The sequence below is a fragment of the Chiloscyllium plagiosum genome, chromosome 19 (genome assembly GCF_004010195.1).
Source record: "Chiloscyllium plagiosum isolate BGI_BamShark_2017 chromosome 19, ASM401019v2, whole genome shotgun sequence".
NCBI lineage: Eukaryota > Metazoa > Chordata > Chondrichthyes > Orectolobiformes > Hemiscylliidae > Chiloscyllium > Chiloscyllium plagiosum.
In genome coordinates this window covers 52,041,085-52,056,206 of record NC_057728.1, presented here as the reverse complement: position 1 = coordinate 52,056,206, position 15,122 = coordinate 52,041,085, and the positions used below count along the sequence as shown (strand labels likewise).

Here is a 15,122-nt window from a genome sequence, read left to right as displayed (position 1 = left end):
GCGGCTTCGCGGAGTTCCGCCCGGACTCTCATATCTCGGGACGCGGGTTCCTCCCGGACAGGGGTTGGCCGGCGGACATGAGGGAGACTATGGAGATGGTGGCGGCTGAATTTGGGGATTTGGATCCGGAATCGTTGGCGGCACCGGTCCGGGAGGTGGAGGTGAGGCAGGAGATGAGACCTGGGTGAGGGAGGCACGGGGGAGGGGGGGCAGCATTATGGTCTCTTCTGGTGCAAGGATAGTGTCCCCACCTCTGGCCCAGGAGGACCCGTGTTCCAGACCCCGAGGTTACAGCATCTCGGAATAGATTGGTCGGAAAATCTCTAGAAAGCACTGGACAGGGTGTAGGGGACGTTCACAGGGATGATGCTGGAAATGTGTGTTCGGCTGAGGGGTTCTTGTGTAATGTCTTGATAAAGTAGATGCAGAGAAAATGTCTCATCTGGTGGAGAAGAGCGTAACCAGCAGCAATCGAAACAAAGTAGTCACCAAAAATACATGAGATTCAGAAGAATGGGGGTAGGTTATTCATCAAGTCTCCCGCTTCCCTCCCAAAATAGCTTGTGCAGCATTCAATAAATTCATGACCTGGCTGTGTCCCCCATCTCCCTTCCTGTCTGTCCCATCAGACTCTCTGGTCAATGGGCAATCAGTCTAACTCAGCCTTGAGTGCATTCAATGATCCTCTGCTCTGTGGAGGATATTTCTTCTGATTAGCAACCCTGTGCATGTGAGATGGTGAGCAGTCAAACTTCTCATCCATGTCTTAACTGGGAGACTTCTAATCTTTAACTGCGACCCCCTCATTCTAGATTCCCACATGCCCACCCTGAAAGGGACCTTCAGAATTTTATATGGTGTAAGGTGTTCCATCTCTCAATGTTCCAGACTCAGTTTAGATCCAAGACTTGAGAGGAAAATATGACAGCTTCTCGTTTAGAGAAAGTGGTGGAAAAAGTGGAACTGGAGATCACAGGTAAAACAAATTGTATAGATGCATTTATGAGGAGACTAAGTATACATAAGTAAAAGGAATCAAGAGTGTTATTGTGGCAGATTTAGATGAGAAGCAATGGGAAAAGGCTTGATAATAACAATTATGCTGATATAGACTGGTTATGCTAGATAGCCTGTTGGATTATGTATTCAATGTTAAAATACTGATGTTTATTTTTTGCTTTACCAATAGGAAAAATGGAAGCTGCTTCCTGCTTTTCTGAAGGTAATGGAGTTTTTCTCATTTGTTTTCATGTTTTGGTCAGGGGAATGATAGCACTTGCAATGTTTACTTTTATGGAAATGAGCAATTCTATTCAGCCCACAGATCAAAGGTCAAACTTACAATGCAAATTGGTGTGTCGCCCGAAGTTGCTATCAGAGTTCAGATGCAAATGTAACTGGGCTTTTGGGTATAACTGAACAGCTGAGCAAACTGTGGCCTCTTGTTCATGTTGAGGTGGAGATCCACCAGAACACTATCAGCTGAAAATTGAGAGGATTGCTTGAAGATCCTTGTATTTCCACAAGTTTAGAAGATGAAAGATGATCTGATCAAGTTGTTTAAAATGCTTTTGGCAGAGAGAGCCCATTCTTTTAATGGAGGTGTAACCTTCAGAATTAGCTGGGCCGTACAAGAGTGTTTGATTTGGTGCTGTTAAAACGATGGACTGGAATGAGAACTGTATTAAAAGCAGAGTTTAAAGGATTTCTGCATGTTTTGAAAAACAAATGACCCACTTACAGCAAGCAGCAGATAAATAGCTGTTTGAACAAGCAGTAATTGAAGTGGTTGCAGATGATTTGGAGAGGTTCTGTGTACAGATCCACCTAGGTGTCAACAAGAAGTTGGTTGGTCTGTGGGCTAACAACCAGTTATTGATCACAAAAGCCTTTTGCTTGTCAACACTGTGTGATACGTTCTCAGGTAACTGGACAACTTGGGCCTGGGACCAAGATAGAGGGAAATGTTCTGATCTCAATTAGCTCAGAAACTGTCTCTCTGTTCTCTGCAGTCAAACCCATTTTAAACCTGGATAAAATCAGTTCATCTTTACATCAGCAGTTGTCTTAAGCTGTGACTTTTAACTGATGTGTCAGAAACCTTTTGTAAGTGAATTAGCCATCTTGTGTCTCTTACAAACCGCTGGAAGCATCAAGAGAAAGGTGACTGAAAGTATCTTTCTGAACAACATAATCATAAGGATCATCTCCGTAATCCTTGAATTAAAAACTACTGACCTGCCTTCTAGCTTTCCTTCACTCATTATCTATTTTTTCCCATTTGTATGTCTGAGAGAGAAAGGGGGAGGTTAAATTGTAGTGTTGTATGACAATAGTTATAACTGCCTGTAGCTAGAGTCTAATTGCTTGTAGTAAATAGTAACTCTTAAGTACAGAAACCTAGTCTGAGCTTTCTCTTGATCTATGTTTGAAAATCGGGTAGATTGGGGAATTTTGTGTAATTATTCAAAATCATTAACTTGTGTGACTTGTGCTATGCCAGTAAGCTGTGACGAAGGGTAGTGGAAATCTGAAACTCCTTTTTCCTTCCTTTTTTTCTCTTCTCTTCTTCTCCCTTCAAAAAAAAATTAGAGATGGATACCATGTATTACAGGGAGATTTTCAAAATTGAAATGAGTTGAAGTTTATTGTTAGAACGTGAGTCAAAGCCAGGTACATGGAGTAAAGGTGCAGATCGGTCATGATCCGATAGAAATGGTTTTTCGGGCCGAATAGCCTTCTGTTTATAAAGTAAACTTACTTTTTAAAAAATTGCTAATTGTCTGATGAGTTGAGGTGCAGGTCCACAATGCAGAAGGAAGCCATTCAGCCCATTGTCCCTGTGCTAGTTCTCTACACAGACTTGCCTATTCCCTTCATGGGATTTTTCCTGTATCCTTCTGTCATTCTTATCTAATTCTCTTTTTAAATTAAGTAGTGTCTGCCTAAACAGTCCCTTGTGGCAATTCATTTGACGTTCTAATAACTCCTTCACTTTACTTTGGAAGCTTTCTGCCTATGTTGACCCACTTGGTGTGCTTGATTTACTATTTTAATTACTTCATGGGTTTCTGTGGTAAATGAGTATTACGTATGTTTCTTTGTTCCTTGCAGGTCAAAGGCCTGGTGAAGCAGCACATTGACTCATTCAACTACTTCATAAATGTCGAGGTAGGAATGTTAGTGATGCTCAGTTTAATTCTGCTCCTCTGCCTCATACTGTGCCACTTGTTCTGTTCACTGTCTAGTCTGCTTTCTCCGTAGATTAAGAAGATTATGAAAGCCAATGAGAAGGTGACCAGTGATGCTGATCCTATGTGGTATTTAAAGTAAGTGCTGAGGGCTGATTTTCTTTCTCTTTTCTCCAACGATGGTGACTTTTACTTGTAGAATGAGTTGTTAAAGGTCAGTTGCATTGCTGCATGTGGGACAGCTGATTCCTTTTGTCATAGGTTGTAGTGAATTAGATGAGAGTTTGACGTCCTGAAAGATTTTCACAGAACTAATACAGGGAGGAAAGAAGGTCTGTTCAGTTCATCATGTCGCCACCAGCTCTTTCAGTGATCATCACTTGGAACTATTGTCTTACCATCTCCCAGTAACCATGCATATCGTTTCTTTTCAAATTAACCTCTAGTTGACTTTTAAAGGTCGCCATTGTACCTACCACCACCACATTCTTTGACATTGCAGTCTGGACACTAACAACTGCATGAAATAGCTTTTCTTTGTATCAGTGTCATTACTTTTACAAATTACTTTAAATGTTAGACATCTTGTTCTGATCCTTTCTCAAGTAAGAACATTTTCTCCTTTGAAATCCATAAGACGTAGGAGCAGAAGTAAGTCATTGGGTCCATTGAGTCTACACTACCATTCAATGAGATTATGGCTTACGCGATGACCCTCAACTCCACTTTCCAGCCTTATCCCCATAATCCTTGATTCCCTTAACTGTTAGAAATATATCTATCTCCGCCTTGAATAGCCTTAATGATGCATCTAACCTGCACAGCTCTGAACCTTATAGGGCAATTTAGTATGGCCAATCCACCTAACTGGCACATCTTTGAACTGTAGGAGGAAACCGGAGCACCAAGTGGAAACTCGCACAGATATGGGGCGAATATGCAAATTCCACACAGTCAGCCAGCCAAGGCTGGACTCGAACCTCGGTTCCTGGCGCTGTGATGCTCACCACTTAACACCCAGCTGCCCACTGCAATTGGTCTTCATGACTGAATTTCCTCATCCTAAATCCCTTCTGCACTTTCCCCAGTGCCTTCACATCAATTTATTTGAGTCTGTATTCCAGATCTATTTCTCTCCAGATCCACCCCCAGCTATCTTAAATCCATCCCAGCAATGTGGCTGGTTTTACAGGCTTCCCTCTGGATCTCTGGAATACTGATCCAGTGACAGAATCACTGAACCACCAACACTCTTGGTTAGTTGGGTTAATCAGCTTATCATTGCCATGCTGAGCTTTTCCACCTCAGTCCTGTGTCAAAGTGTCAGCAGTTTCTCAATGGGCAACATTGTCACCTCTAAGTTGGATAGTTTGGGTGCAATATTCAGGCTGTCATGTACAGTGATGTGGTATTGGAGATCCCATCTTTCATTCGAGATATTAAACCCAAATCCCATCTGCTATCTAAAGTGAATGGATAAGATTGCACTTCACTTTTCAGAGAGAGAGCAGGGGAGTTCTCCTTGTGAGCTGCTCCTGCAGAGAGTCAACAAATCTCACTAAGCTGAAGACCTCTCGTTGTGCTGTCATCATTCTATGATTCAGATGAACATGAAATTAATATAAACAAAAATGCTGCAAATATTGAACAGACAATGCAGTGTCATAAGAGCACATATCACTGGGGCTAAATTAAATGCACTCTGACTTCACAGCAATAGCTGGTCTCCCATCTCCCCTCTCCTTTCTGTTTTTTCATGGAATATGAGCATCAACGCAACACCAGCGTTTGTTGCTCATCTTTAACTGCCCTTTAACAGAGTGGTTTGCTCTGGCCATTTCAGACAGCAATTAAAAGTCCATCACTCCTTTGTGGTAAATAAAAATAAAGTGCTGGAAAAGCTCAGCAAATCTGGCAGCATCTGTGGAGAGAAACAGAGCTAACATTTTGAGTCTGATATGACTCCACTTCAGAACTGTTTTTGTGGGTCTGGAAACACATGTAAGCCAAACCAGATAAGAGTGGGAGATTGTTTTCTCGACAGAATGTGCATAAAACCAGATTTTATTGTTTTGACAATTCCATGGTCACGGTTATTGAGGCTAGCTTTTTGTTCCAGACCTGCTCATTTAATGTAAACTCCACCAGCAAACATGATGGGATTTAAACCCAGCATTAGCCTAGGACTCTGGATCACTAGTCCAATCACTCTGCTTGCTCCTGCTTAAAAGAAATATGAAACCCATTGCTGAAAAGCACAATGGACCAGGAAGCCATCACCATCAGGAGGCTGAATATTTGGGAATTATGAGAAACATTGTGCCAGCTACATGTGCAGGATGCCTCCCAACTGTCATGAAGTTGCACAAAGCAGACAATTTGCCTTTCTTTGTACCCCCACTACCCCTGATTTTACCTGTCTGTCGCTCCTGGAACAATCATTTCATACCCTCCCATTGTGGAAAAGCTCAGTGGGCTCCAGTTTGAGAACCAGTTTGTTCTATTTAGAAAAAAAAGAGACATTCATGCTAGGCATTTTTAGAATGTGCAAGTTAACAAGGGTGGAATGCTGTAACATTTCAAGTCAGGTTTCATAGTATAGAGTCACTCGTTTGATCAGTTTTGCCACTTGCCTGTCAGTGTTTTCAAAAAATACTGTGTAAGAATATTTTCTTATTGCCTCTTACAGGATCGTATTAATCATTGTTTTAACATGAAATTGCATTTATGTAATGACTCTCGTGACCTCAGTATGGATTATGGTCAACTCGGAGTAGTTCAAGAGTATTTCAGTGGCTGTAAAACAGTTGTCTGGTGGTTGTGAAAAGCACTTTGAGTACATGTCTTAATTACTCCTTGAAATGTCGTTGTCAGGACTGGAACAGTCAGTTTGTGTTCTATGAGCTCCTATATCTGTGATTATATAACTTGTTCAGATAATCTGCGGTGGACACACAATAAGTCCTATTGTCGTCAAAATGGGGCCATAAGACCGTTTGCATCCACCTGGGATGACAGAATAGGCTTGTCACAAGTTTAGCTTCATTACTGGTATGCTTCTTTGAATAAGGATTTGTTTGTTGCAGATACCTGAATATTTATGTTGGAGTGCCAGATGTTGAAGAAAGCTTCAACGTAACCAGACCTGTTGCTCCACATGAGGTACCCTCCAAAATTCTTCTCAATGAGAGTGTTGTGATTTCTTATTGCTTATAATGTAGGAACTCTTGTGGTGTAGTGGATAGCATTCCTACCTCTGGATTAGCAGCTCTGTGTTCAAGTCCCACTCCAGGACGTGATGGCTCGGAAAGGAGCTTTCATGAAGTTGTTCAACAGGCTGATTATCAGCCTTGAATCCTATTACTGCTTCCCAACTGTTCTTCAAAGGGGGAAAAGAAGTTTGTGTGTGAAGACCTATATAGCCCAAGTTCAATCAAAATCTTGCTCTAAATCCTACTGTATTGAGAATTTTAATGAAATCTGTATCAATTAAATCATCCTGTTGCCTCTCAGGTGGTCAACTGTAGTTTTTTTTAAGGAGTCTTTGACTGAGATCTTATTTGGTTCACTGAGACTTCTTCTGTCAATAAGTATTTTCCTTGAGCAGTTCCCATTGACAAATGTCTGCTGTCACCTTTCCTGAGCATTGTGTTGGGCTTTTTTTGCATTCTCTGTAAATCCCAATGTTTGAAAGCACTAAAATGCAGTCATCTTTTCAATGCGGATTGTTTATTTGGGTGCTTGGTCCGATTAGTTAATATATTCCCAAGTTATCTTCCATTGGCTTAGCCACAGGAGATGTTCTGTTAATCAACTGGCACTGATTTTGACAGTTTGTTTTGATTAACCATTCTGTTCTGTTCAGTTCAGCAGTATCATTGCAATTAACAAGTGTTAATATAACGAACAATTATCACACAAATCTGTTTCTACACTTCAAGTATTACTTTGATTTGTAGCCAGTTGTTAACTGTTTTCTTAAAACAAATAAATGAGTAATTGATGAGTATATGTAATTTCTATGTTTAGTGTCGCCTGAGAGATATGACTTACTCCGCCCCAATTACAGTGGACATTGAATACACTAGAGGAAGCCAGCGAATAATACGCAATGCTTTACCCATTGGCAGGTAATAAGCAAGTCAATTTAAAGCTTTATCTGTTTTGGATTTTTTTCTTTATTGTCTTGTGCTAATATTTAATCTTTTTCACTCCCAGAATGCCTATAATGTTGCGCAGCTCTAACTGTGTGCTTACTGGGAAGACCCCTGCAGAATTTGCAAAACTAAATGAATGTCCTCTGGACCCAGGTAATTAGTGATGACCTGTATAACTGGACCTTTCATTTGAGATTCTGAAACTCTGAATCCCATTCATTTATAATAGGTTCCTACGATTGTAGAAGAAATAGAAGTGATTGAAAAATATGAATTTCTTAGAGATTGACAGGCTAGAGGCTAAGAAAATATTTCCTTTCACTGGGAAATCTAGAGCACAAGACTGCAATCTCAGAATGAGGGGTCAACTATTTGAGGATGAGCTGAGAAAGTCTCATTTAATGGACTGTGAACTTTGGGAACACTCTCTACCTTAGTTGTGGGTGCTGTTGTTGCTTATGTTCAGGACAGAGGGCAATAGGTTTTTCGGCTCTCAAAGTTTGTGAGAAGATTTGTAGCTCGGGTGCTCATTATGTTCTGTTTCCCGAGCTGGGAATTTGTGTTGCAGGCGTTTCGTCCCCTGTCTAGGTGACATCCTCAGTGCTTGGGAGCCTCCTGTGAAGCGCTTCTGTGTTGTTTTCTCCGGCATTTATAGTGGTTTGTCTCTGCCACTTCCGGTTGTCAGTTCCAGCTGTCCGCGCTCGGGTTTGGGCTCTCAGGGAAGAGGGGACTGTGTGGCAAAGAGGAGTTAAGGTAGAAGATGAACCATGTTTGGGTTACTACTGCCTGCCTGTCAGTCCAGTACAAAGGTACTTGGCTTCATATTGAGTCATTATGTAGAAGGTGAAGGATGTTTTGAGGACCTCTTGTAAACTGGAGTACTGTATTCAACACTGAACATCACATTTTGAGAATATTAAGGCTTTGGAGATAGTGAATGGAAATTTACCAAGGATGAAGGTTTCAATTATTTTCCTTCCAGCAGAGAAAGTTAAGAGATTTTATAGAGATGTTCAGAATCATGAACAAATAAGGAGGTTTCCTTTATGCTGCAAGTAGTTATAATCTGAAATGCCATGCTTGAAGAGCTGGTGAAAATAGATTAATTAAGATCATAAAATGTTGGAAGGTAACTCCGAGGTAAGCCATTGGTCCGCTGAGGCTGCGCTGCCATTCAATGAAATAACAGCTGATCTGAAAATCCTCAACTCCATCTCGTGCCTTTTACCATTTACCTCTGTTTCCCTTTCTGATTAAAAATGTGTCCATCCCAGACCTCAATATGCATAATGACTCAGTCTCTGCAACCCTCTGTGGTAAAGAATTCCACAGATTTACCACCCTCCGATGAAATTCCTCTTTATTTTAACTGGGTGACGCCTTATTCTGGGATTACTATATTCTCTGGTCCTCGACTGCCCAACATTGGGGAAACATCTACCCTATCAACCCCATGAGAATCTTGTATGTTTCAATAAGATTTCCTCTCAAAGCTTGTCTAAACCACAACAAGTACGGGTCCAATCTATTTAACCTTTCCTCATAAGAATATCCCTCCATATCTGGGATCAACCTCCTGAGATTCATTATCAACCTTCAGAATGGACTTTGATATACACTTGGATGTTTTGCAGGGCAATTGGAAACAGCAAAGGCAACTAAGGATGGGCAATAAATGCTGGCCAGTGATGCTCATGTCCCATGAGTGAATTTATTAAAAAAAGCTAACTAATTAGCTTTAACAAAAGTCTGAGACAGGCACAAGTTCAAGTGGCCAACGATGTGGGTGGCACAGTGGTTAGCACTGCTGCCTCACAGCGCCAGAGACCCAGGTTCAATTCCTGCCTCAGGAGACTGACTGTGTGGGGTTTGCACATTCTCCCCGTGTCTGCGTGGGTTTCCTCCGGGTGCTCCGGTTTCCTCCCACAGTCACAAAGATGTGCAGGTCAGGTGAATTGGCCATGCTAAATTGCCCGTAGTGTTAGGTAAAGGGGTAAATGTAGGGGAATGGGTGGGTTGCGCTTCGGCGGGTCGGTGTGGACTTGTTGGGCCGAAGGGCCTGTTTCCACACTGTAAGTAATCTAATCTAATCTATAACAGTTACTCCTTTGGGTCCTTGTCATACTGTAAGTAACTGCTTAATCCCAGAAATCTGAAATTCAAACATTTATCTGTGTTTGTGTTTTTTTTTTACAAAGTAGTAGCTGTTAATTACTATCCAATTGAATCAGGCCAAAATATATAAACAACAATAACTTGTGTTTCTTCAATGCCCTTTACCTGGAAAATGTCTTGAGGCTTTTACAGAGATGAGAAAAATGGACCAAAACCAAAAAAGGTGATGTTAGTAGTGGTGATCAAATACTATGACTGGTGAATTTTCAGGAGGACAGGGAGTCTGAGAAGGTTAGAGATTGTAGTTTGAAAAATGATGGACTTGAGGAGAGAAATATTTAGTCAGCAATGAGCTAGATTTAGTCTGAGTAAGCGGGAAGCCATTCAGGACTGAGATAAGAAAGAATTTCTTTACTCCATTGTGAACCTGTGGAATTTTCCCTCTGGAAGCTGTTGGGGTCAGTTAATTAGATATGTTCAAGAGGGAGCTGGATGTGGCCCCTGCAATGGAGAGAAAGTGGGAATGGGTCACTGAAATTGTATGATCAGCCTGATCATGTCAAATGGTGATGCAGGCTCGAAGGGTCAAATGGTCTACTGCTGCACCTATTTTCTATGTTTCTGTGACTAACAATGTACTGAAGATCTAAAGGAAAACAGATTATATGTAGAGATGAGTGTCCTGAAAGTGAAGAGGAACTGAAGAGGGTTTTGATAAATGTGACTGAAGTTAAATTTGTGAATAAATTATTTGCTTTTGCTACCTCAAAAATACTAATCAACAGAAAATCAGCGCTTGCTTTGACACATTTTTCAGAACCATGCAGAAATTTCATGTAATTGTGAAACTAATCACGGATATTAAAGGTGTTAGTGAACTAAATCAATGAATTATTTTCATTTGTTTAGGCCAAGATGGCAAACAAGGTTCCAGCAGTAGAATGAGCGGTCGTCAGTCTGCTTTTGGTGCTGTTGGTCTGTAAACTGAGAGAATTCCCTGTTCTTAAAGACGGCAATAGTTAAAGGTTGTGACTTAGCTGTTTCTTGTGGACTGAAATGGGGAAAAACTGTCTTTTTAAAAAAAAAACCATCCAAAGATTTTTTTTTAAAAAAGCAAGTTACCTGATGCATTGCAAAGTGCTGTTTGCACAGCTGTTGTGTAAGAAGTTGAAACCTTGTTTCAGATGAGCTGAATCCAAGGGGCTGTATATGAATGGAGCTTTGAGTGGCAACAAAAAAGCTGATTGGTCTGCGGATGAGTGACCAGTTATTGATGATCAAGGCCTTCTACCCTGTCAACAACTGTTATTGACTCCCGGCCAACTGAACAACTTGGGGGTGTGAATGTTTGAGGGAGACACTGTCAAACCTCTGAAGAGAAGGAGCTGCTTTGGCTGTGCAGTAAAAAGCCCCACAAGCCTGAAGGAAGCTAGTTTAATTTCCCTTGTCAGCTATGACCTTTGATAGGTCAAAGAGCTTCATAAGTGTGAATCAGTCACTCTGTGCCTCAAGCAAACAAGTGAAGGAAGATTGAGAGGTAGTATTCAAATCAGCACAAGAATCATCTTGGCAAACTCTTTGAACAGGGATCACTGAACTTCCCCAGTCTTTCCCTCCACCCATTCTTCTTTTCTGTCTATCTGTCTGGGAACTTAGAATTTTAAAGCTAGCAGTTATATGTTGACAATTCATTGTCTGTAGTTAGATTGTAATTTTTTTATAATAAACAGTAACCCTTGTTAGGTGTAAAAAGCTGACCAGGATCTAAAAGATGGGTAAATTAGAGAATTATGCAAAGTTTGTAAAATCTTTAAACTTTATGATGATTCCGAGCATGCTACCCCAGTGAGGTGTGACAGTAGATACTGAATACACTGATAAATGAAGAAAGGAATATATCGGTTTGGAGATAATTGGTACCTTTGTTAGAATAATTTCCCATGCAGTATAACATTGTAGTTAAACCTTTGTCTCTTGTAGGTGGCTATTTCATTGTTAAAGGTGTTGAAAAAGTAATTCTTATCCAGGAACAACTTTCAAAAAACAGAATAATTGTGGATGCAGACAGAAAAGGAACTGTTGGTGCCTCTGTGACCAGGTACAGCATACTGAATGAAATTATTAACATAGAATTCAGAGCCACATTCACAGGTGAATGCTGACTAAATCTGGAGTCTTTGAAGCATGGGATTTTGACAATTTACAGTATTCCAGAATTAATTTGTTAGAAATGTTGATGCTTACGTTTAAGCACACTTAAGTAGTGTGCACTGTTAGAACTATGGATACCGTATATTTACCTAATCCTTTTCTAACATAGTCAAGCCATTCTTGTTTTGGATTTAAAACTTCAACCATGCACAATTTCTACAATAGTTCACAACATTTAAAAGTGCAAGCTTATTTAATGTGAAATAGTAAAACTGAATTAAGACTGAAGACTGCATATAAACTGAATTGAGGACAGCTTTGCAGCACAATGTAAATATTCTTTCAAATTACTTATTCCATCTTACATAATATATTATCACTATTAACCTGCCTGATTGGTTTTGTAGTTCCATCCATAGATAAAAACTTCTTTAAAATAAGTAAAATAGCATCGATCAAGGAAAATGAGACCATCTAACCCAGCAGTGAAACTGATTAAAAATAAAAAGAATTTGTGTTTTTGATCAAACCTGAACTATTTCCTCATTTTCCTTTCACCCATATCCTAAGTTGTTTTCTTTTTATATGTGCAAAGGGAGTTGTATGTGTGAGTTAGAATTTTGACTAGTAGAGGTATGTGTTGATGGGTCATAAACGTTTAGCTGCAACAAAGCCCTATTTGTAATAAGTAGAAGTGTCTGTTGATGCATAAACCTGGGTATAAAAGACAGTTAAAATGGGGAATTTTGTGTACTTTGTAAAAACCTTTTAACATTTGTAGTGATTCTGGGAATAGTTGGATTTGATTTCCAATGTGCTAAAGTAGTGAGGTTAACAGGTGGGAATGTGGAATCTTGAACACAAACAGATCAGCTCTGATTTTATTGAATGGCGGAGCGGGTCTGAAAAGTAGATGGTCTACTTCTCCCACATTGTATAGCAGGAGTGCGACAAGATGTATTTTGGGGTCGAGTAAGTGGGAGGTTTATTTTGTGTCTTGCGATGTACAATTCTGACCCAGGAATGTTTGATCCTTAATGCTGATTTCCCAAACAGAAAGCAGTTCATTTCCTTTGTCGCCACAATAATATAAAATGCAGATATCGCCAAGGTTTGATGTTCATCATGCATGTTTTGAGATGCTTTTATCTTTGTTGAGGATTTTGGGCACTCAGTGTGGGTTTGGTTGTTCTAAATGCAATAAACTCCAGTTTGAACATAATTGAGGGAAAACATCTTTAAGATGAAATAGATTTTGGGCTTATTTCAAATAAAGCCAGAATTGAGTCAAATGATTACATTTGGGAGTCTTGTGCCTTTTTAGTGCAAATGCATATTTTTTAATCATTGATTATGCACAATGGAACGTGTGGACTGTTTAAAAGAACAACTGTCTTGAGTAGATACTTTTACCTTGTCGAGGCACTTTAAGAGTGATGGACTCTCAGCTGACGTTTTTCACCTCGTATGTCAGAATACTGATCTATAGATGAAAATGTTAAAACCAATTGTTGACCATCCAAGTAAAGTTCGTTATTGTACAGCCTTCATCTTCTCTGCTAGCTTATATAACACCTAACAACAATTAGTAACCGAACTCTACTCAATTTGCAGCTCTACTCATGAGAAGAAAAGTAGAACAAACCTGGTTGTGAAGCAAGGGAGGTACTACCTGAGACACAATACTCTGTCAGAGGACATCCCGATTGCAATAATATTCAAGGTAATGATTTAAAAGTTTGCTCTGCTATCACTATATGTGGTCATTTGAAATCGTACATTTTTGTATTTAGTGAAAGTAAGTAAATGTAAATTGGGTTCTTCGCAAAGAACTCTGTGTTTGGAAATAAATAGCTTGAGTTTGAATTCGCACATGTGGATCAATTCATTCTACAGCAACCGGTTTTCTATATATTTGATCTTTAGATCCTGACCTCATTAAACTTCTACCTTAACTAAATGATTTTCTGGGAGCTGTATTTCTGGTTGATTGAATGGACATTGGAGGAGCGATTTGAACGTTATCTGCTCAAATTTGTTGGATTTAAGTGAAAATAAGCTATTAATACACAATGGGTCACTTGTAAGAAGATGTCAGTGTTGGACTGGGGTGTACAAAGTTAAAAATCACACAACACCAGGTTATAGTCCAACAGGTTTATTGGGAAGCACTAGCTTTTGGAGCACTGCTCTTTCATCAGGTGGAGGTGGAGTATAAGATCATAAGACACAGAATTTATAGTAAAAGTTTACAGTGTGATGTAACTGAAATTATATATTGTAAAAGACCTGGATTGTTTGTTGAGTCGCTTGTCTTTTAGAATTAAAATGTTGGTTTCAGTTCTTTCATATGTAAATCGCAGAACGTTTAAAAGTTACATTCTCAAGTGAACTTTAACAATTGGTGTGCTGCCTGAACTGCTGTGCTCTTCCAGCACCACTGATTCAAAATCTGGTTTCCAGCATCAGCAGTCATTGTTTTTATCGAGTTGATTTTAACCCTACTGTGAATCCTCTTGCAAGGATGCCTGCCTTGAAGAAGTTTTCCTCCTCTCTCTACAAGAATCTCTCAGGGAGTCTCTCTCCCACTGCAACTCCCAGGTCATTTCCTCTGCCCTGAAGCTCTTCAACCATGTCCTGAAACAAACCTGCTACTACAGCCACACTTGCTTCCTCAATGCCTGCCTCCGTAACCAACTCATCCCACACGGACTCCAGACCACCTTTAAACCAGCAGAGTTTGGACCCGAACAGGACAAACAGCACAGACTACAGATTCAAAAACACCAGCAACAGTTCTCCTTCAAGATCCTCCGCTCCATGCTTGCAGCAATGCGCCGGCACCTAACCTCTCTACAGTCAGCCCTGCCTCAGCTGAGGGCCACATTCTCTCAGAATTGCAAAGGACCCACTCTGTACTACGTCCTCAGGAGAATTCATACTCTCAACAAACAGTATTTCAACTCCATCTCAAACATCAAAAACTGTTACAACAAACTTTTATCTAACCACCTCCATAACCAGCGCTCCTCAAACATTCCAGAAGATTCCCCCGTCCTCTGGAACTACTTGGACTCCATTAGCCATGCAGCTGCCACCCCCACGTTGATTAATGATGTCACTTCCGCCCCCACAACCACTTCTGCCCCTCACAATTTCTCATACATCACACGTGACATCACTTCCACCCCTCACATCATCGCCGATGCCACACGCTCAGTGACTTCCGCCACCCCTACTGCCGTGTCTGCCACCACTTCCGCCTCCACCAGCGCCACTCACCTGCATTCTGCTGACACGCCCCCCACAGACCCCACTGTCACTATCCCCACCCCCCAGAACCCCGAGGGGAACACTACCCCTGCTCATGACTCTACCCCCATTCCCCCCACCATCACACCCACTCCTGGTACTGGCTCCGACCCCACTCCCAGCTCTACACCCACACCAGATCCCAGCTACCAGCCCTGCCGAGTTTTCACCATCCCCCCAGACCTCCCCCTCACTG

The 15,122-nt window shown here is 40.8% G+C and overlaps 1 protein-coding gene across 1 annotated transcript in view; it reads left to right on the top strand.

Annotated features, from left to right (window-relative positions):
• Positions 1–15,122, top strand: part of polr3b (polymerase (RNA) III (DNA directed) polypeptide B) — a 95,219-nt gene continuing 80,097 nt past the window's right edge. Inside the window, exons 1-9 of the mRNA XM_043709862.1 lie at positions 1–161; positions 1,190–1,222; positions 3,115–3,171; positions 3,265–3,329; positions 6,278–6,353; positions 7,221–7,321; positions 7,410–7,501; positions 11,444–11,561; positions 13,229–13,337. Coding sequence (XP_043565797.1) covers positions 78–161; positions 1,190–1,222; positions 3,115–3,171; positions 3,265–3,329; positions 6,278–6,353; positions 7,221–7,321; positions 7,410–7,501; positions 11,444–11,561; positions 13,229–13,337 — 735 coding nt within the window. The 5' untranslated portion in view covers positions 1–77. The remainder of the gene's footprint in view (positions 162–1,189; positions 1,223–3,114; positions 3,172–3,264; positions 3,330–6,277; positions 6,354–7,220; positions 7,322–7,409; positions 7,502–11,443; positions 11,562–13,228; positions 13,338–15,122) is intronic.